The 23,833-nt window shown below is 43.9% G+C and overlaps 1 protein-coding gene across 1 annotated transcript in view; it reads right to left on the reverse strand.

Annotated features, from left to right (window-relative positions):
* LOC140190458 (mediator of RNA polymerase II transcription subunit 30-like) overlaps nucleotides 1-23,655 on the reverse strand; it is a 29,330-nt gene extending 5,675 nt beyond the window's left edge. Inside the window, exons 1-4 of the mRNA XM_072247072.1 lie at nucleotides 23,548-23,655; nucleotides 18,882-19,111; nucleotides 6,701-6,859; nucleotides 4,973-5,065 (exon numbers count right to left, since the gene is read on the reverse strand). Of these exons, the coding sequence (XP_072103173.1) occupies nucleotides 4,973-5,065; nucleotides 6,701-6,859; nucleotides 18,882-19,094 (465 nt within the window). The 5' untranslated portion in view covers nucleotides 19,095-19,111; nucleotides 23,548-23,655. The remainder of the gene's footprint in view (nucleotides 1-4,972; nucleotides 5,066-6,700; nucleotides 6,860-18,881; nucleotides 19,112-23,547) is intronic.
* Between the last annotated feature and the right edge of the window lie 178 nt (nucleotides 23,656-23,833).

The raw sequence follows: 23,833 nt of genomic DNA on the forward strand, positions 1-23,833 counted from the left end.
ACTTGATGGGTCAAAATGCCCTGATTCTGCTCCTGTATCTTACAGTCTAATGGAGCCTTACAAACTTACAGAGACAGTCTAATGGAGTCTCTGTACGTTCTTCCCACGGAATGCGTGGTTTTTCTCCAGTTTCCTCCCAGTGAACAGGCGTACCGGTAGGTAAATTAATTGGTCATTGTAAATTGTTCCTGATTAGATTATGGTTAAATCAAGGTTGTCTGTGTTTGCAGGGCAGTGCGGTTCGAAGAGCCAGAAGGGCCAATTCTGTACTGTACCTCGAAGTAAAAAATAAAATAAATAAATTTACCCAGACGCTCCAACACAGGGACAAAATAACCTTTGGAAATTTCTTTCCACAAAGACGATTACTCTGACCTTTTTAACTGATTATTTGCAATTTGCCTTCAGGCATGAATTATCCAGTAATTGGGGAATTATCTGGCATTTAAAAGGGAAACCAAACTTAATGAGCAACCTTTGCAGAAATTGCACATGGTCCAATATGACTAATACCCACACACAGGGAAAAAAATAATCTGGCGTTTTAGCAAGGCCAAGAATAATTAGCCTGCTATAGTTTTACACTTGCAATCCAACAAGTCCTTGCAAATGTTCACTGATCTCCTGCTCCAACATCTGGCAAGCAGAATCCTAGAGCATCAAGTTCACAATCCAATGTGCTGCCAAGCCCAGTGAACTTTTTTGGGGCAAAAGTGAAGTACCATCATACCCTCTCTGCTCTGGCAGAGGGACCCTGGAGCACATCCTCAACAGTTGGCCAAAAGCCCTGGAGAAGCCACCACTGCTGGCATCATGACCAAGTGCTGAAGGTGGTGGCAGAATACATCCCCTCATCTGTTAACAACAGTAAGCACCTCCACCAACCCAGAAAGCCCAAACCTTTGTCAATGCTGGAGACCAACCGTTGTGATTTTCCCAATCTACCTGCATATTGATGTCCCCATGACTATTGTAACATTGCCCTTTTAGCATGCATTTTCTATCTCCAGTTATAATTTGTAGACCAAATCCTTACTGCTGTTTGGGGGTCTGTATGTATATAACTCCCATCAGAGTCTTTTTACCCTTGCAGATCCTTAGCTCTATCCACAATGATTCAACACCTTCTGACACTATGTCACCTCTTTCTCATGATTTGATTTCATTATTTTACCAACAGAGCAATACTGCCCCCTCTGCCTTCCTGCCTGTCCTTTCAATAAACTGTGTATCCTTGGACATTAAGCTTCCAGCTGTAATCTTCTTTCAACCATGTTTCAGTGATGCCTACAACATCATACCTACCAATCTGCAACTATGCTACAAGTTCACCTACCTTATTCCGTATACTGCGCACATTCAGACACAACTCCTTCAGTCCTGTATTCACCCTTTTCAATTCTGACTGCCATTTACATTGCAACTCATCCTGTTGACTGCAATTCTGCCCTGTCAACAGCCTCTCCTCACTACACATGGCCTCTGTTTGTAAACCAGCTACCTCATCTGAAGTACTATTATCCACCTTTCCTACAATACTTCTTGCATTGAAATATCGGCAGCTCCAGACCTAGCCACACCATGCTCAACCTTTTGATTCCTAACTTCATCTGCGGTCTTACCAACAAATGCCTCCATAACCTCTCCACTAACTGTTCTGGCACTCTGGTTCCCCTCCCCCTGCAACTCTATTTTAAACCTCACCGTGCAGCATTAACAAACCCTCCCAGTAAGTTATTTGTCCCCCTCCAGTTCAGATGCAAACCATCCCTTCGGTACAGGTCCCACCTTCCCTGAAAGAGAGCCCAATGATCTAAAACTCGTATGCCCTCCCTCCTATACCAACTCCTTAGCCACATGGGCAGGAGAAGATGGCGGCGCGACGCACCTGCGTGGCCGCTCCGAAACGATATCATATTTGTTAAGTAGGTACCATGCACAATCCTGATTTGATGGAGACAATGTGAGAAGCACGGAGGAACATCTGGAGAAACCTCTGAAATGCCTGCTTTGCTGCCACTGCTACTGTGCGATCCAGAATCTCCTGAGGGGAAGGCCCAAAATCCTCGGCTTTGCCTATTGCCTGTTGCTGGGGCCGGGCTCAAAGCGCTCGGCAGAGATGGTGCCCGGTGCTCGGTGTTGGAGGGCTGGTCGGAGGCTCGAAGTTTTCGGATGGACTCAAACGAGTTGGCTGTGGTCGGGTGCTTCCAGGGTGCTGCATCGGCAAGTTTGCGGCGCTGGAGGTTCATGGCAGGAAGAGAGTTTCTCATCCTTCCACCGTCTGCGTGAGATGATGGGACTTTCGAGAGACTTTGAGACTTTTTTTTATCGTGCCCATGGTCTGTTCTTTATCAAATTACGGTATTGCTTTGCACTGTTGTAACTATATGTCATAATTATGTGGTTTTTGTCAGTTTTTTTAGTCTTGGTTTGTCTTGTGTTTCTGTGATATCATTCTGGAGGAACATTGTATCATTTCTTAATGCATGCATTACTAAATGACAATAAAAGAGGACTGCGTGTCCTCATAATCTAATCTAATCATATTAAACTGTATCATCTTCTTAGTTCTGGTCTCACTAGCACATGGCACGGGTAGCAGTCCCGAGCAATACCTGGAACTGGCAGACTCATGCCAGGGGGCACACTGTGAGCTTATAGTCGTGGAGTGTAAAGGTGTTGCTGGCTGCTTGCTCTGCAGAACCTACTCACCCCTGGCATAGCAGGGGCTGCAAAGCAGACCATCACAGACAAGAAAAAATCTGCAGATGCTGGAAATCCAAGCAACACACACAAAATGCTGGAGGAATTCAGCAGTCCAGGCAGCACCTAAGGAAAAGAGTGCAGTCGGCGTTTCGGGCCGAGACCCTTCAGCAGGACTGGAGAAAAAAAAGATGGAAGAGCGAAGGGAACCATCACAGAGACTGCTGAGCGAGCCTCCAGATGGCCACGGTTAAGGGGTGTGACCCGTGGGCCAGTGCTGCTGGGACACAAAATGGGGTCCGATCAAACCTGGCTGGGTCACCCAGGCGAGAGTGTCTGATGTTGAAAGACCTGACACACCCGATGCCCCAGGTTACATCACTGATGACGTGTCCCAGCGCATCCTCGGATGTGTCAGCATCATCTAATCCCAGCTCAATGTAGAGCTGATTATTCATGTATAGAATTATCCACATATAGAATTATCCATGCATAGAATTTCCTTTGATTATCCATGCATAGAATCTGGTGGTCAGAAAATAACAAAAAAAAAATCAAAGGAAGTGGAAGCAAGCTGGAGAGGAGAGTGGGTTTGTCCCAGTGGGAGACAGAAATGGAAAGGCTGGCAATTAATTATTCTAGTCTAAAAATATTTTTGCTCTTCAGAAAATTGTTATATAAACAGTACCTATCACAAACTGAAGACAATCCAAAATGCATTTTGATTACGGAAATGTTACCAAAATGTTTTGCAGGAGCTGTAACATCTAATTAGCTTATAGTAAGCCTCACAGCCTACAAATTATAATACATTCTACCGTGTGAACTATACGGCAGATTTTGATGAGGACACAAGCAAAGTGGTCCTGCACTTCAAATTATATCACTTTTTTTTAATGGAAGATCCTTCTCATCTGACGTTTTGCCCAGTGTAATATAATTTAAGTGCACAGTCTAGATGCGATGTTATTTAGGAAATGTGTTCAATCAAGCTGTGCTAACAGAGAAAATTCAGACAAATTTTTCTCTTTTCTCCATCCTGCCAGTTGCATACATTTTTAATCTAGAAACACAAAGCATCTGATACAATACTCCAGCAGACCTTCGTAATTTGATCAGACAAGGTCAAATATCTGCTCTATTTTGTGAATTTTGAGAAGGTAAAAACATAACCACATCTGACACTTGCTCATCTATTGCAGACCAAGTTATCTATCTATACAGACACATACATACACACACATACACTTACTTCATACATGGACACAGATATATACTGTACAGTCCAAAAGTCTTAGGCGCATATATACAGTTAGGGTGCCTAAGACCTTTGCACTGCACTGTATTTCTCAACATGGAATGGAGAGTGAGTTTGTTAATCTGGCAGGAGCAAAGAATGTTGGGAATGGTGAGGTTAGAGAGCCATGGGAGGGGTGTGGTACAGGTGACAGTGAAAGCGTGCTGGGGCAGAGGGTCGGGGTGGGTGCAGACACACCCAGCCCTGAGACACCAGACAAGGTCATTTGATTCCAAGCAATTGGTTTATTTATCATTACAGAACGTCTCTCTCTTGCTTCCTGCTCCCTTCTCCTTTTCCCAAACATGATTCCCCTCTCCCTGCCCCCTTCCCACTCTCTATCTACAATAGAGACCCACATCAGAATCAGGTTTATCATCACTCACATATGTCATGAATTTTTTTTCTTTAAAAAAGCTGCAGTACAGCACAACACATAAAATTGCTGCAGTACTGTGAAAAAGTCTTAGGCACCCTAGCTACACACACAAAAAAAACTTATTTTACTGTTAATTCATTCCCGTTCCAAGCAACTTACAATAAAAATCAAGTTAGCTGAAGCAACACGTAGCATTAAAGCCACTCCAGGTTATCAGTTAAACCACACAACCATAATCATAGCACGATACAGTGTAAAAGGAAGTTGTTGAACTTTGCTGCTGTGATAGAGTTTGGCACAATTATCTAAGTAATTCAACTTCCAGTTCTTCTCAGAATCCTCCAACTTTTATATTTTAATCTATTCATCCAACTTTTCGGTGAATGAACATTTGAACCATCTTTTCCAGTCATGCATTCCAGATCACAACTTGCTGTGCAAAATAAACCTTGGGTTGAGCTGGTTCTAATTCTTTGGCCTTCCAGACCATCCTTGGGCAATGCTGGGTGCCACAATCCCTGTTGATGGTGATCAACATGTTCCTGCAAATGTAATGAGGTTCAGATAATTTCAAGGTCAAAATCAAACTCTACCTGAAGGATTTCTTGATACTCTGTATTTGTTAAACCCCCAACGGCTGGAATGTCCGAAGGTCTGAAAGTCTCCTCGCCCACAAAAGGTATTAACTGTGGACAGAAGATGACAGCAGAGTTTATAAAAGAACAGATTTAACCAAATAGCCACTCCTGCCTATCCTTCATTCATCAGGTACATGTCCAATGTAGACTCCAACTCTATTTATCCAATTTCACTCTGCTTAAAACCCCACAGTCAACAAAAATCCTTGTCTTCAAACTTTAGACAATCCCAGTATCCACAACCACAAGAGATTCTGCAGATGCTGAAAATGCAGAGAAACACACAAAACGCTGAAGGAACTCAACAGGTCAGGTAGCACCTATGGAGGGAGATAAACAGTCGATGTATTTGGGTTCTGGTTGCATCATGGTCTGCACGGCAGTTTGAATGCACGAGAATGCAAGTTCACAGTGAGTACTGAATTCAGCCCAATACATCACAGGCACATCCATTCCCATGATCAGAAGCATCTATTTGGAGCACTGTCTGATGACAGCAACATCTATCAAAGATCCCCACCATCTGGGCCATGCCACCCTCTTGTAATTACCACTGGGCAAGAGATATAGAAGCTTTGGGTCTCACACTACTAGGTTCAAGAACATATATACTGCCCTTCACCCATTTATTTATTGAACCAACCCTAATCATTAACCCAGTATAGAACACAAACAACTTTGCACAATGGACTAGATTTTTTGTTCCAGTTGTTCTTTCTTGTATTATTTTGTGTAGAGTCATAAAGTCACAGAAAAGCACAGCACAGAAACAGGCCCTTTAGCCCATCTAGCCAATGCTGAACCATTTAAACTGCCTGTACCCACCGACCTGCACCAGAATTATTGCCCTCATGTCCCTACTATCCATGTGCATATCCAGACTTTTTTTAACGGTTGAAATCAGGCTCGCACGCACCACTTGTGCTGGCAGCTCGTTCCACACTGTCACTAGCCTCTGAGTGAAGTTTCCCCTCCTGTTCCCCTTAAACTTTCCGCCTTTAATGTAGCTCACTGAAGTGGTCCCCCAATTTATGTCCGGTCTTATTTACGTGGCTGTAATTCTAATGACATGGTTTATCCTGTCCCTGTAATTAAATCACATAATCATTTTAAATGCCTCAGACAGATTACAGCTTGGAGAAATATCCCCATAATACAAATGTCTGCCCCGATATCATTCTGAAGTGCTGTTTGGGTCACTGGATATGAGTGTGCTGCCAAGCCATCGCTTATCACCCTCCCCTTATTGGCCTCAGCTGGAGTGGCTTGCGATGTTATTTCGAAGGTGGACCACATTGTCTCAGCCTGGAGTCATTCATGGCCAAACAGGGGGGCAAATTATCTTCTCTAATAAGTTCTGAATGAACCAATTTTTTTAAATAACAATTTTGTGGTCCTATTATCATCATCACTGATACTAGCATCCGTCTCACCAAGTTAATCAAATTTAAATTCCTGAGCAACAATGGTGGCACTTGAACTTGTACGATGGGACCTTCACCACTTTATTGGTTAACTCAAATGCCCTCACTTCCTTGCAGGTCCATATATTATTGCGGAGGCCCAGCTGCCCAAAACAAGCCCCAAGTTCAGCGTCACATTAAAGGAGAGGTGCAGGCTCATGCTAGAATTGCTCCAGATGTTGTCAGCGAAGTGCTGCACTGAAAGCCGGTCTGCAATTACCTCCGTTATGGAGACGTCCGACACGCCACACATTTCTCCGCACTTATCGTACAGCAGCCGGAGTTTCTTGAAGAGCAGGGTGAGCTGGCGTAGGTGCTCTTGCAGTTTGTTGTAGCGCTCCTGGTACACCACGTGATTCTGAGTCACGCCATTTGGAAGCTGCCATGGAAACGAGGAAGGGATACAGATTGGGCAGTTGAAGATATAAAGCAATAACCACAAACCTCCCCACAGTCCCCTTCACCCACAAGCTCCTCACCACTCCCTCCCTCTCCTATTTCTCCCCCCGCCCCAACTGTGTACCACAATCTCTCGACTGCGCTTGGAGGAAAGGGAGGCGCAGTAAGGATGAGAAACATCAGTTAATTGTAGAAACTATGATTATTGGTGCAGAGTAGGTTAACGAGGATTTAAAGAGATTCTATAAAAGATTAGCTTTGTCACATGCACATCAAAACATACAGGGAAATGCATCTTTTTTATATCTTCACGGCAGAAAACACAAGCACAATGCCAGAAACGCAAGAGTGTCAGGGCGCAGTAGTGAGTGTCATGATGGACTATACTCTGGGTTCTGAAAGAGGTGGATGAAGAGGTCGTGGAGACAGTAGTAATGATCTTTTAAGAATCACTACATTCTGCAATGATTCCGGGGCACTGGGAAATTGCAAATGTCACTCCACTCTTTAAGAAGGGAGCAAGGCAAAAGAAAGAAAATTATTTATATGCCGGTTAGCCTGATTTCAATGGTTGGGAAGATATTGGAGTCCATTACTAAGGATGAGGTTTCAGGGCACTCGAAGGCACATGATAAAATAAGCCAAAGTCAGCATGGTTTCCTTAAGGAGAATTCATGCCTGACAAATCTATAGGAATTTTTTGAGGAGAGAGCAGGCAGGATAGACAAAGGAGAGTCTATTATTTGGATTTTCAGAAGGCATTTGACAAGGTGTCAAAATGAGGCTGAGTAACAAGATAAGAGCCCATGCTTTTGCAGGTAAAGTACTAATATGGATTGAAGATTGACTGACTGGCATGAGGGAAAGAGTGGGAATAAAGGGGGCCTTTCCTGGTTGGCTGCCAGTGACTAGTGGTGCTCCACAGGTGTCAGTGTTGGGATTGATTCTACGTTAATGATTTGGATGAAGGAATTGTGGCCAAGTTTGCGGACAATATTAAGATAGGTGGAGGGGCAGGTAGTGTTGAAGAAGGGGGTGTCGCAGCAGGACTTAGAATTGGAAAATGGACTAAAAAGTGGCAGATGGAATATAATGTAGGGAGGTGCATGGGGATGCACTTTAGTAGAAAGAATAAAGGCAAGAATTATTTTCTAAGTGGGGAGGAAAATGAAAAATCAGATGTACAAAGGAAAATGAAAAATCAGATGCACAAAGGGACTTGAGAGTGCTCGAGTAGGATTCCCTGAAGGTTAACTAGGAGATTGAATCAGTGGTAAGGAAGGCAAATGCAATCTTTGCAGTCATTTTGAGAAGACTAGAGTACAAAAGCAAGTATGTAACGCTGAGGCTCCATAAGGCATTGGTCAGACCACACGCACTATTGCAAGCAGTAGTATTGGAGAGGGTCCAGAGAAGGTTCACGAGAACAATTCTGGGAATGAAAGAGTTAACATTATGAAGCGTGATTGATGACTGAGCCTGTAGGTTAGAAGAATGAGGGGGGTTCTCATTGAAACCCATCAAATATTGAAAGGCCTAAACAGAGTGGATGTGGAGAGGAAGTTTCCTAAGGTGCGGGAGTCTCGGACAAGGACCAGAGGCACAGCCTCAGAATAGAAGGTCATTCCTTTAGAACAGAGATGAGAAAATTTCTTTAGCCAGAGGGTAGTGAATCTGTGGAATTCATCGCCACAAACCACTGTGCAGGCCTAGTCACTGGTTATATGTAAGGCAGAGGTTGATAGTCTCTTGATTAATCAGACGTCAAAGGTTATGGGGGGAGAAGGCAAGAGAATGGGGTTGAGAGGGATAATAAATCAGCCATGATGAAATGGTGGAGCAGGCGTGATGGGCCAAATTCTGCTCCAATGTCTTAGGCCAGGGGTTCCCAACCTTTTTTATGCCATGGACCAAAACCATTAAGCAAGGACCCAGGTTGGGACTTATAGTTTTGTGTTAATGACCTGCACAGTCCAAGAATTTTGCTGGGGCAGCCCGCAACTCCAGTGCCAATATGGCATGTTCACAATTCACTAATCCAAAATGAACGTCTTTGAGATGCGAGAGGAAACCAGAGCACCCAGAGGAAACCCACACAGTGATGGAGAAAACATACAAACTCCTTATTGTCTGTGTGAGAGAGACATATAAAAGAGCAAAATAAGAAAAAATAGTTTGAAATCCATAGGGAGGTATTTGCAGTACATTCAAGGTTTGGTAGTCTAAGTATATCGTTGTTCTACTAGTCACCGAGGTTCCAGTGAAATGGAATTCTATGTTATCAACCCCCCCCCCCAACCCTGAACACTGGTGCAGTGTAGAGGTGTGTACTCAGTCCAGTTCCCTGCTCTCTCTTCATCTCTGACTGCACTCGTTCTCCTGCTGCAGACTCAATCATCAAATTTGCAGAAGACACAACTGTGATTGGCCTCATCACAAACAATAATGAATCTGCACATAGAAAGGTGTTCAATAGGTTGTGGTTCCTGCACCAGTCACGCAACTTCATGAAGACAAAGATAATAGACTTCAGAAAGGCAAGAGGTTCTGAACAAGCCCCACTATTCATAAATGGTGAGGTAGCGGAAAGGGAAATGGTGAGACAGCTTCAGGTTTTTGGGATGAACATCACCGAGAAGCTCTGTTGGTCCGTTAACACAGTTTGATAGTAGGGAAGGCACCACAGTGACTATACTACCAGAGATGCCTACGGAGAGATAATCTGCCCCAAAAATTGCTGGTCAACTTGTACCGATGAGCAATAAAGAACATACGGACATACGGACAGATAGTGTGGGACTCTACTCCAGCAAGACAGATCACAAAGCACTCCAACGGGTGAATAGGACAGCTCAGCACATCACTGGGACTCAACTACTGATCTGGAGACAATCTACAAGTCTCGATGCCTAAGGCACATTTGTAACATCATTAAAGATCCATCCCATCCAGAACACTGTCTGTTCAATCTCCTGCCATCTGGTAGGAGATACAGAAACATCTTAGCCAAGACAGTGAGACTGGAAAAGTTTCTTCCCGAGGGCTGTTGTGCAGCTGAATAAGGGTATACTTTGGCTTTTTAGTGTTGTGGCCTGTTACAGAGCATTTTTTTTTAATTAAGTCGTACCTCACGCATTGTAAATATCTGTTTTGCACAGACTGGAGAAGCACGACAATCTCGTTGTCTTGAGCAATAACAATAAAGTTCTATTCTATTCTTTAACCTTATTTGTACATGACTCTGGAGAAATGTCTACCTGCTACAGACTAGAGAGCAAACAGTTGAGATAGTCAACAGGAAGGAGGCTAGCTGATGGAGGAAGGGAACCGGGGCAGTGAAGATGTTGAACATGCAAGGGATGGCAAGGAGATTTATTTTAACGTACTAACTTGTAGTGATCAAGGCACTGCTTGAAGAGATCGAGGAAAGTAAATCAATAGTAACAATCAAATGAGAATTAATTATAGATGTAAAGGAGAAGTGTTGGGGAGATCAGGGCAAATGGAACTAATTTCATGGCTTTTTCAAAGGCCTAGCACTGACAGAGTGGTTTGTTGCAAGAGTCACATATTAGTGACTTCTTTTATATTAGATCTTGGAGCAATTTTCTTGCTTTGAAGATTTTTCTGTACAGGAATAAAAGCAAATGTCATTTCAACATCAGTTTTTAATTAAATCGCTTCGCAGGTGCTAAAGGGATTGGTTACATCTGACTGGTTTAATCACAGGATGCTTAACTGGGACACTGCACTGGAAATGAAAAATCAAAAATAGAGCAGTCAGAATGATGTGCAACACACAAAATGCTGGAGGAACTCGACAAGTCAGGCAGCATCTATGGAGGGGAATAAATAGTCCAGAGGTTATGCTGCAACTTTATAGAGCTCTGGTTAGGCCACATCGGGAGTATTGCATCCAGTTCTGGTGTCCCCACTATTGGAAGGATGTTGAGGCCTTGGAGAGGGTGCAGAAGACGTTTACCAGGATGCCAAATGGCTTAGTGGACATGTGCTATCACGAGAGGCTGGATAAACTTGGGTTGCTTTCTCTGGAGGTTGAGGGGAGATCTGACAGAAGTTTATAAGATTTAGAGGGCCATAGATAGAGTGGACAGAGAGTATCTGTTTCCCAGGGTTGAAAGGTCTTATACCAGGGGGCATGGATTGAAGGTGGGAGGGGGTAGGTTCAAAGGAGATGTGAGGGTAAGTTTGTTTACTCAGAGAGTGGTGGATGCCTGGAACGCGCTGCCTGGTAAGGTGGTAAAGGCAAATACATTAGAAGCTTTTAAGAGACATTTGGGCGGGCACACAGATGTAAGGGAGATGGAGGGATAAGGACATGATGCAGGAAGGAGGGATTAGTGTTCTTGAGATGTAAGGAAGATGGAGGGATAAGGACATGATGCAGGAAGGAGGGATTAGTGTTCTTGATTTGCTTTCTCGCTGGTTCGGCACAACATTGTGGGCCGAGTGGCCTGTTTCTGTGCTGTACTCTTCTCTGATCAGTAAACGTTTCATTGCTATGCTTTCCTCAGTCACAGGAAGGCGAGGCAAGTTATATTCTCCCCTACGGGATGAGAATCTGCCACCCACTGCATGCCTGACATGCAGAGTGTTTTAGAATTATTAGAGAAAAGTAATCCGAGATTCCTTTGCACAACTCTAATAAAGACAACAGCCTTCTGCAACGGGGAGAAGGCTTGTTCTGGAGTACTGTGTCCTGGCTTCTCAGTGTCTGACAAAAAAAAAAAATCAACCCAATTTTCCAACTGTAATTGAATTTGTTTTTACACAGATTAGCTTTAGTTGTCACGTGTCCAGTGATATAATGTCACCACACTTCTGCGTACTGACAACTTACTAGCCGGGTGTCTTTGGAATGTACGTGAAACACCCCAGTTCTGTCGGCTGCGTAAGTCCAGGGAGACAATCTCTGGCCCCAGCCAAATGTGTGCGATTGAGGCGTGAGCCCACCCCAAAATGTTGCGGGATTCATTACCCTGTTACAAATCAGTACCACGAAATAACACAGCGCACCGCAGACAATTAAAAGATTTAGCTCCATAATTCTTAATCTGACGAAGGGTTAGTAAAGAAAGAATAAAAAAGGGCCCATTTTAATGAAACAGTCTGATGTGCACAAGTTGGAGCTCAGGGTTTCCTCTTCGATCACCCCGGGCTTCACCACATCATGGCCCCGCTCCGGGTCGAGTCCTACAACCTCTTCTTTCCGCTCTCTTCGCCTCCCCTCGAACAAAAGTCCCAAGCCCAGCCTTAGTGTCCCTCACCAGAGAAACCTGGCCATCCTAAGTGGAAGGCAGACAATTCTCCTATCTCTTATCTTCCACAGTAACCCAAACAAGCAGCTTGAAGCAGCATAACAGTAAAGAATATGAACCAGGGCATTAGATATGTGAGAGGAAACTGGAGCACCCGGAGGAAATGGGAGCCCCCAGAGGAAACAGGAGCACCCGGAGGAAAGGCACGCGGTCCCAGGGAGCACGTGAAAACTCCTTACAGACAGGGGCGGGAATTGAACCATTGAACCCAGAGCGGTGGCGCTGTGAAGTGTTATGCACAACTGTGCTCTGGACTTTGCCTAATAAAATCTTCCCACAACACTCTAACTTCATCTTCAGAATAATTTTCAATGTTATTGGTCAAGGTACTGACAATTCTGATTTAATTAATTACGTTAGTTCATGCTTTACTCACACAGCCTTCCCAAAACCATTCTACTTACGAAGACAGACACTGAAGTGTTCACAAAGATCTCTGAGCACAGGAGTGTCAAACACAGACGCCATGGTAAATCAGTGGTGAGCGTGAAGCTATTACAGATCAGGGCATCGGAGTTCAGAGGTCAATCCTGACATGTCAGTGACGCCTCCCCTTGGACTGGGTGGGTTTCCTCCGGGTGTTCTGCTTTCCTCCCACAGTCCAAAGACGTACCAGTTAGTAAGTTCATTGATCGCTGTAAGTTGTCCTGTGATTAGACCAGGGTGAAATCAGCATCCCGACCTCAGGATCATTCCGGGCTACTGTTGCTGCCTGTTCCATACACAGTATGTGAACCGTTAATCTCACAATCTCCTTCATTATGGTCCTTGCATCTTATTTACACATAAATGATATATATAAAATATAAACATATAAAATTATGAATGGGATAGATAAGATAGAGGCAGGAAAGTTGTTTCCACTGGTAGGTCAGACTAGAACTAGGGGACATAGCCTCAAGATTCGGGGGAGTAGATTTAGGACAGAGATAAGGAACTGCTTTTCCCAGAGAGTGGTGAATCGGTGGAATTCTCTGCCCAATGAAACAGTGGAGGCTACATCTGTAAGTATATTTAAAGACAAAGTTGGATAGATTTTTGCATAGTCGGGGAATTAAGGGTTATGGGGAAAAGGCAGGTAGGTGGAGATGAGCCCAAGGCCAGATCAGCCATGATCTTATTGAATGATGGCACAGGGTCAATGGGCTGGATGGCCAACCCCTACTCTTATTTCTCATGTTCTTACCCACCTGCACTACACTTTCTCTGGAAATGTACACGATCTATTTGCCTTTTGTACTTCGTTTGGAATGACCCATCTGGATGGAAGTAAAACAATGCTTTTTCCCACTGTACCACAGTAGAGTTGACAACAATAAACCAATCACAGTTTCAGGTCTGGTACTCACTTCTGTGCCTCTCAAAGTCCAACCCCTACATCCCCATCGTGCGAGATGGAAACGAGCCAGGCCAGCCAGGTGAAGATTAATGGGCCAATCCCCAGTACAGGGAACGCAATGGATTGCAGAAGCTTTGATGTGCTCCAACCATACCATCCACTTCAGAAGACCTTGGAGATGGGAGGTCATCGATGGCCTATGCTCCACTTAAGGGCTAAGGGCCCAAGTAAGTAATTACTTGCTTCTGCGTTAGGGAGGTCAGCCAAGCTCCATATACAAGTAAAGAGGATTATCTAAGTTTCCTTCAATCCACAAGAGCAGACAGTTTGGACATCTGCTTGCTTCTCCAATGGGTGCCATCTCCACAGACCTCTTGCAGGAAGGAAGTCCCCTCCCATTAAGGTTTTCCTCTTCCACAGATAGACAAGGAAACATAGTTCTGGGAAACCTGCGCTTGAAGATTATGATCTGCAGATATGAGAGACTGCAGATGTCAGGATCTGAAACAACCCACAAGGTGCTGAAGTAACTGTGCAGTGAAAGGCGGTTACTTCAATTAAACCATGATCTGTATTCTACCGGAGGTCAACCTCTCACATCAGACCCATCAGGCCAGATATTGTCCTATATGGTGCAGCTCAAAAATATCTGCATTACAATTGAAAGGGAGTACAAGGTGCAGAGGAAGCAATGGGCCTCCCAGGACCATCTCCTCTTCTGTTTCTGTCTTAATCCACCTCCTTAGCCAATGCACGTCACGGATCACAACAGAAGTTGGAATATCAATAACCGTGGTGCTTCTCTTCCTGACGAACTTAACGTATTCTACTCAAGATTCGAACAGAAGAGGAGCGTCCCGCTCCCTCCGGATGAACCGGACCTAGTGGCATCGAGATTCATCGTCACCGAGGAGGACGTTAGAAGGGCCTTCCCGAAGATAAATCCAAGGAAGGTGACGGGCCCAGATGGCGTCCCAGGGTGGGTTCTCCGGGCCTGTGCAAGCGAGCTAGCTGGAGTGTTTGCTGACATCTTCAACTGCTCCTTGCTTCAGTCTAAGATCCCCTCGTGTTTTAAGAAGGCAATGATAGTCCCAGTGCCGAAGAAGAGCAAGGTGGCATGCCTGAATAACTATCGACCTGTGGCTCTGACATCAATTGCTATGAAGTACTTTGAGAAATTGGTTATGGCACACATCAACCACAGCCTACCAGTCAACCTCGATGCTTTGCAATTCGCCTACCAGGGCAACGGGTCGACGGCAGATGCCATCTCTCTGGCCCTACATTCCTCCTTAGAACACCTGGAGAATAAAGACGCATACGCAAGGCTCCTTTTCATTGACTACAGCTCTGCCTTTAATACCATCATTCCAAATAAACTGATTCCTAAGCTCCGGAACCTGGGCCTTGGCACTCAGATCTGCAGCTGGATTTTCAACTTCCTCACAGACAGGAGCCAGGCTGTAAAAATAGGGGACAAGCTCTCCTCTACAATCACTCTGAGCACTGGCGCCCCACAAGGCTGTGTACTCAGCCCCCTGCTGTACTCACTATACACCCATGATTGTGTAGCCAAGCTTCCATCAAACTCAATATATGTTTGTTGATAACACAACAATTGTAGGCCGTATCTTGGGTAATGATGAGTTTGAGTACAGAGAGGAAATTAGGAACCTGGTGGCATGGTGCAAAGACAATAACCTACCCCTCAATGTCAGCAAGACGAAGGAATCGGTTGCTGACTTCAGAAGGAGTAGCGGACCGCATGACACAATTTACATTGGTGGTGCCAAAGTGGAACAGGTCAAAAGCTTGGGGTCAGTATCACAAATGACCTGACTTAGACCAACCAAGCAGAGTCCACTGCCAAGAAGGCCCACCAGTGCCTTTACTTCCTGAGAAAACTAAAGAAATTTGGCCTGTCCCCTAAAACCCTCACTAATTTTTATAGATGCACTGTAGAAAGCATTCTTCTAGGGTGCATCACAACCTGGTATGGAAGTTGTCCTGTCCAAGACCGAAAGAAGCTGCAGAAGATCGTGAACACGGCGCAGCACATCACACAAACCAATCTTCCGTCCTTGGACTCACTTTGCACCGCACGCTGTCGGAGCAGTGCTGCCAGGATAATCAAGGACACGACCCACCCAGCCAACACACTTTTCGTCCCTCTTCCCTCCGGGAGAAGGCTCAGGAGCTTGAAGACTCGTACGGCCAGATTTGGGAACAGTTTCTTTCCAACTGTGATAAGACTGCTGAACGGATCCTGACCCGGATCTGGGCCGTACCCTGCAAATATCCAGACCTGCCTCTCGGTTTTTTTTTTTGCACTACTTTACTTTCCCTTTTCTATTTTCTATTTATGATTTATAATTTAAATTCTTAATATTTACTATTGATTTGTACTCCAGGAAGTGCGAAGCACAGAATCAAATATTGCTGTGATGATTGTACATTCTAGTATCAATTGTTTGGTGACAATAGAGTAAAGAAGTGGGAAGAGGGGCATGACAGATTGAAGTGTGGATAGGCAGACACAAACCTGAACTTCAATCCCACTTCCCAAAGAACTAGTTACCACAGAAGCAAGACTATGGAGTTCCAGCTCTTCTCTTTCCAAGCCAGGGCAGTTGATAAGCATTTTCCAGTGACAAGCCCAGTGGGCAATTTATACTCAACGCAGCAACTTCTTAAAATTAATAACACAGTTAAGACAACAATCCCATATTAGTGAGGCCAATTGTTAAAAATATTATCTTAACAACTACGGAACTCAGATTGGGGTGAAAGGTAGTGGATCTGGCCCAGCATATCATGGGTGAAGCCCTCCCAGCCATTGCACCTATCTGCATGAAATGCTGCTGAAAAAAAAGCACATCCATCAAAGGTCCTCAACACCCAGGCCAGGCTCTTTTCTCGCTGTTGCCGTCAGGTAGAAGCTACAAGAGCCTCAGGACTCGCACCACCAGGTTCAGGAACAGGCACTACCCCGCAACTGTCAGGCTCTTGGTTAAAAAGGGATAACTACACTCACTTGCCCCATCATTGAAATGTTCCTACATCCAGCAAAGGACTCTTTATCTCATTATCTCATGTTCTGGTTATTTATTGCTGTTTATTTATATTTGCATTTGCATAGTTTGTTGCCTTCTGCATTCTGGTTGATCTTTCCTCAATCCTGTTATAGTTACAATGTATAGATTTGCTGATTATACCCATGGGAAAGTGAATCCTAGGGTTGTATATGGTGATATATACTCTATGTACTTTGATAATAAAATTTTCTTTGAACTTTGAATTGACTTCCCTCAGACTAGTTCATTTATCTGCAAAAGTCTTAGAAATCTTGCCTACTTTTCCAGAATTCAAATTTTCAAGCAGTTGTCTTCCGCTCGTGTGCAAGAAATACTGGTTCAAATTTAAAAACGAACATCTCAGTTCTCTTGAAAAGTAATGCTGAACCGAGGGCCGAAGACAACCGAGATTGTTCACGAACAACAGTGCCACCTGCTGGTTAATGTGTCGTATTGCAACTCCTAAGGAAATGAGTGACTGAACTAAAAGAACCAGAAGGGTATAAACTTAAACCCTGACCATAGCCTCAGACTGGATACGATTTTTTTTTAAACCGGACTTAACCCAAACATCGCTATAAATATGAATCATAGACTTGTGACTGGGAGAAACTGCAGAGCTCGTTCGGCGCATCACATGAACCATCCTCCCCTCTAGGCATTCAGTCTATGCTTCTTGTTACCACAGATGCTGCCTGACCCACTGAGCTCTTCCAACAGCTGGTTGTTTTTTGTTGCCGATTTCCTGTGGCTTGAACTAGAACCAGTCTCAGTGTTCTAGGCAAGATAATTAGGACTCAAATGTTTGAAATTTCCTCATTTAGAAAGGGTGGAGAATCTATGGAACTCTCCACCAGAGGGCTGTAGATGTCAATTTGTTGAATATATTTAAGAAGGAGATAGATTCCAAGACACAGAATGCATTGAGCATTGGGGAAAACAGAAATGGGAGTCTGTTGTTGATAGAGAGGATTGGCCGTCAACACATGGAATAAATGAAAAAGCACAATTCGTGCACCTTCCACAAACGGCACATTAGACAGCATTAAAACAGGAACTTGGTCACTTTTAAAGGGGAAGCACACCAGATAGGGAGGAGTTGGAACAGCAAATTCCCTCCAAGTCAAAGCAACAAAAGGTACAGGCGCCAACAGTGAAAGCTGTTTATGAAAAAGACAACTTTGTCCGGGATGCTGCTGAAAAACAAGTTAAAATCTCACCACAGCAATCTGAACTCACTTCATCATTAATCCAGAAGAGGCTGGAGCTCAGAAACTAATTATTCATACCCATAAATTCAGGCTTGTTCCTTTCTTCAGCCCAATTACTATATCTGCCAATTCTCTCTCCTGCACTTGGCCTAGTTTCCTCTCTAGTCCAGGGGTTCCCAAACATTCTTTATGCCATGGATCGATACTATTAAGCACGGGGCCATTGGACCCCATTTTGGGGACCCCTGCTTAAATCGAGTGCCACCATTTGCTAGATATTTATTCTCATTTTTGAGTGAGAAGGATAATGCCCAAAATTTTGTTGCTTTTCCTAGTGACAATCTCAGAACCTTCTCTGCATCTAGCCTATCAAAGCCTTTCATAACTTTTTTTTAAAAAGTTATACTCCAGCATTCCTGCATTTCCAGAAAAGAGTTGCGCCTTGTTCAGATTTACATATTGGTGTGCTGTGAAGCGCCGAAGTTCAAGTTGAAGTTTATTGTCATTGGCCCGTACCCATGTATACTGCCAAACGAAACAACATTCCCCTGGACCAAGGTGCACAACACAATACATTTAATTCACACATGGAACACACAAGGTAATGTTACCACTAGTAAATTAACAAATATAATCAGGTGCATTTGTGACACAAGTTAAAAAGTAAACAGTATAACACTACTGGCACTTGATACTTGATGAGACCTGGGTGGTGGCCGGGAGTTCAATAGTCTTACAGTCTGGGGGAAGAAGCTGTTTCCCATCCTTGCCTCTCTTTTATACTTTATGTATCTGAAGACACTTTTGGTATCCTCTGTAATATTATTGGCTTGCTTATCTTCGTATTCCATCTTTACCTTCCTATTTACTTTTTAAGTTGCCTTCTGTTGCTATTTGAAAACTTCCCACAAGTTTTTGAAAAAAAAATCATAAGCAGATATTTTGGGTTTGACATGGAAAGTTCTTCCCTCATTTTGACCAGGAAGAAGTTGAGGTGGATGGGAACAGGCTGCGGCTAGTCGCCTGAAGGACCAGTTACCTGTGTTGCCCGTAGCATGTGGAAGATGTCCATGGTACGCGCCACAATGTCCTGGACGGTTTCCTGGCCGACCTTGCAGAGGGTGACACACATGATCTCACGAAGCGCACCCTGTGGCTGCTGTGGGGGGATTGCCGCAGAGGCATGGACGGGTGCCACCGGTTGCGAATGGAGGCCAGAGATCCTTGGCCCACCCCCTGGGAGCGTTGTCATTATCTGGCAAGGCAAATCTGTAGATAAGAGGGAGAGGGTGACAAAGGCACAGATGATTAGCAAAACAGTTCACAGTTTAGAAGCAATTAAAGTGTTCAGAAAGGTAAAGGGATTTCATACTAAAAAGGTGAAGGATCTTAAAATTTGATCCAGCCCATTCATTGGAGAACAATTAGGCCATTCAGCCCATCGAGTCTGCTGATGGGCTGATTTATTATCCCTCTCAACCCCATTCACCTGCCTTCCTCTGTAACCTTTGACACCCTGACTAATCAAGAACTTATCAACCTCAGCTTTAAATATACCCAATGACTTCTCCTCTACAGCAGCCTATGGCACCGAATTCCACGAAGATATTCCTCCTCAGCTCTGTTTTAAAGGAACATTCTTGTATTCTGAGGCTGTGCCCTCTGATCCAAGACTCTGCCACTATAGCCAAGCACAAAGGAGGAATGGGAGGGGCTGTATCTGTGAAATTTCCCACCGAACAAAGAACAACCCAATAAACAGCAACCCATAAGGTGCAGCATCAAAATGAAATGGGAAAAAAATATTCCCCCAGGTTTCTTGCAAAGCTGTTAATGTTTTCAAGGCATTACCAAATGATCAATGCAGACAATATTGCTTTGAATTTTCATGATTTTTACAGATAATCATCAAACAAGTTGAACCTTATGACAGCTCATATATTCAGATTTATTTAATAATTGTAATTAACCTAATCTGGGGCTCAGCCCTGAGACATTCCAACCTGAAGGGGGTTCTTAGTGAAACCTATTGAGTGTTGGAAGCCCTGGATAGACTGGATGTGGAGAGGATGTTTCCTATAGTGGAGAGTCCTTGCTTCAGAACACAAGGATGTAATTTTAGAACAGAGATGAGGGTGGTGAATATGTGGAATTCATTGCCACTGACAGCTGTGGAGCCCAATCATTGGGTATATTTAAAGCGGAGATTGATATGTTCTTGATTAGTCAGGGTGTCAAAGGTTACAGTGAGTTTATCAGTGTGTCTTTTCGAGAAACATGCAAATAGGTCATTCCGGATGCAGAAGATTTCATGTCAAATCTGCAGTGAAGAGAAATGGGAACTATTCTCAGAGTCTTGGTGAAAATATATGCACCAATAAATACAAACTAATTAATAGCTGAACATTAGCTCATTCCTGTTTCTCGGGACTTGTAAGGACACAATTTATTGAGAGAGGTTGATAATGACAGAACAGAGATCTCACCCACTGCACACTTTCCATTCTCATCACAGGTAAAGCCGTCCTCACTATTGAGCACATCTACATGAAACATTGTCGCAGGAAAACAGTATCCATCATCAGGGACCCCCACTGCTCAGGACATGCGTTCTTCTCACTGCTGCCATCAGTAAGAAGGTAAGGCAGCCTCAGAGCTCCCACTACCAGGTACAGGAAGTTATTACCCCTCAACCATCAGGTTATTGAACCAAAGGGGATAACCTCACTGCCCCATCACTGAACTGTTCCCACGACCTGTGGAATCAATTTCAAGGACTCTTCATCTCATATAACTAATACTTATTGTTTGTTTATTTATTTATTATTTTTGTATTTGCACAGTTGTTGTCTTTTGCACACTGGTTGAATGCCCAAGCTGGAGTGTCTCTCACTGATTCTGTTATGGTTATTACTCTATGGATTTATTGAGTATGCCTACAGGAAAATGAATCTCGGGGTTGTATATGGTGAGATACTTACTTTGAACTTTGGGAAAAGCCAGGAGCCATTGGCAAGGTGGGTTAACTTTCAATCTCACACGTGATGCTGCATTTGCAACCACCAGGCCCAGGCAAGCCCTGAGACTTAATCACCTCCACTAGAAAGTCCACTTTTGCATACTGTGAATTTCTTTCATGCAGTGCCTTTGAAAGTACTGCTAAATTAAAGTGATGTTACTTAAAAAGGTGCGCTCTCTAACTAAATCAGTGACCACAACCATCACCCTACTGTGCAGAATCAGAATGTGGGTGATAACCGTCTCTGAAGGGCCCACTACACCTTAACAAACTACAGGTTTCTCACACACCTCTTTCTCTTCACCACTCACACCTGTAACATTTCTATTTCCCCTTTTCAAGTAAATAAAAAATAATCATTCTGTAATTAACGGTTAGGGTTTTCAAGATTCAGGACTGTTTAATTTCATTTCCAGTGCACAAGTGTAATGGAGAACAAAATAAGAACCAAACTGTTCCTCCAGATCTGATGCAGCACCAAAGCCACAAAGATAAAGAACATAATAATAAAAACAAACAGTAAATATAAATACATAAGATAGCTTATATACATTAATGTCCATAAGGTGACACCAGGCTGTGCATAAGGTGACTGACAGGAAATAATAAAGCAGTGATGGCATTAACCTGGATTGGGGAGCATGCCTTATGAGAGTAGGTTGAGTGAACTCGGCCTTTTCTCCTTGGAGCGACAGAGGATAAGAGGTGACCTGATAGAGGTGTATAAGATGATGAGAGGCACTGATCGTGTGGATAGTCAGAGGCTTTTTCCCAGGGCTGAAATGGCTAACACGACAGGACACAGGTTTAAGGTGCTTGGAAGCAGGTACAGAGGAGATGTCAGGGGTAAGTTTTTTCTTACGCAGAGTGGTGAGTGCGTGGAATGGGCTGACGGCGGTGGTGGTGGTGGTAGAGGTGAAAATGATAGGGTCTTTTAAGAGACTCCTGGATGGATACATGGAGCTTAGAAAAGTAGAGGGCTATGGGTAACCCTAGGTAGTTCTAAGGTAAGGACATGTTCGGCACAGCTTTGTGGGCCGCAGGGCCTGTGTTGTGCTGTAGGTTTTCTCTGGGTTTTTTTAAACGGGTGGAAGTGTTGATCAGTCTCACTGCTTGGGGAAAGTAATGGTTTCTGATCTACTTATTTCCCTGTGCCACTGTTTTTTTGTGGTTACCTTGTGCCTCCAGACCTCCCTCGTCCTCTGCTCCATGTAAGCAAGGCTTGTTCCCTTCACTACGCTCTGTCAACGTTCACTTACCCAGACTGTCAGATGTCAGTCACTCAGCCATCCTGTATATTTGAATCATTCTGCATTTTGTCAACTACACCTTCACAAATCAGTGGCAACTACAGACTGAATATAATCTTGGCCAATGTGTCAGTTTGTTTCAACTGACACCCCCACCCCCACCATTATACAGAAAAGGGGATTTCTACCATCCCTGCTCCAAAAAGCTGACAATGGCCTCAGTGACATGCGGCCTAAACTCTAAAGATCACTCCTTTGGTACTCCCCCACCCCGCCGCAAAGCGCCTGTCTCTCCAGCATATTAAACACATCGAGCAGATTCGCTGTTTTCAAAACTCTGTTTTCACAACTGTCACTGAGAATTTTCACTTGATTTATGCAACCCTTTTCAAAGGTTAACTTTTGAAACAAGATCAAGATAGAATGAGTTAGTCTTTAGCGGGACTTCTGCTGAATGATTATTCCTCGACAGTGTTGATGGGTCAGAACGGGGCGGGATCAAAGTGGGAGAGAAGAAGGCGGGAAGAAAGCAACGAGGACAAGCGGAAGGAATCTCGCATTATCTTTGAAGATGCCATGACAAATGTTATCTCGTGTTCAAAAGGTCTGCATGTTCCATAATCCAATTGGGACGTTAACTGGCAAAGTTTGCTCTTCCCACTGCCGAGCAATCCAGCTTGTAAAAAAATCAACAGCATGCGTCTACCGTTGTGCAAAGTGGGCAATCAGGGAAGGATTTGAGGTCGATTCCCTTTTGTTTAAAATCGTTTTAAAATATCTGTTAATTAGCAGTGCAGGCCCCCATGCCTGAGAAGGGACCTCCGCCATTGTACCGATTTACCATTATCAAAGGATTGAACTGAAAACGACTTAAATCACAACAGAAAGTCGTGTCGAGAGAAAATCAAACCCAACTTCTTATTCAAAGTAATTTTGATTTTAAGGCTGATTAAAACATGTTTTCTGAAGAGAGGAAAGAATTGTTTTCAAATAAATGAAAATAGGAGCATTCAATAATATCATGGCCGATCGAGCTGCCTTCGTTCACAGGAGGGAATGAATCCGTGTTATCATCTTCTGGGAAGGGAAACTGCGGGGCCCGGCCGATTTCCTAGGGACACGGGACGTGTCCGTTCCGGCCTCCCCGATACATTGTAACAAGCATTTCGGACACTCGTGGACCCAGCATTCGAAACATGTCCAGACAATGTTGCAATGTTCCAGTACGCAGTACAAAGTATCGCCTCTCCTCGCAACTGTAACGCAGGAGTGAATATTCCACTCAACTGCGACCGAATGCGCAAAAGTGAGGGGATAACGATATTGCAAAACAGAGCCGAACCTTCACACTATAAGAAAGTTGACATGTTATTCCGTACAAATCAGGAAAGAATCGTGCCGCGTTTGCCAAACAGAAAATAAAACTTTGCTTTTACCCTTTCAAGCTTCAAATCCCAATCAGCCAGATTCTGGTTAACCTTCTCCAAACGGTCTTATGTAAAACATAAACTTTCTATCTCGTAACAGGAAGGAACTTTGTTATTCGGAGAAGAAGGTGACTTCACTTCCGCAGTTTGCATTGTGCTGTTTGATTGGGTTTGCGGGGCCGTGGTGCTCGCTCTAATGAAACGACTGGGACGTGTGAATAGTTTCTAAGCCATGAAACACAATGTATACGATTTATTACAAAATTAAATAAAACCGACATCCCATGTGTAGTGT

The sequence above is a fragment of the Mobula birostris genome, chromosome 30 (assembly GCF_030028105.1).
Source record: "Mobula birostris isolate sMobBir1 chromosome 30, sMobBir1.hap1, whole genome shotgun sequence".
NCBI lineage: Eukaryota > Metazoa > Chordata > Chondrichthyes > Myliobatiformes > Myliobatidae > Mobula > Mobula birostris.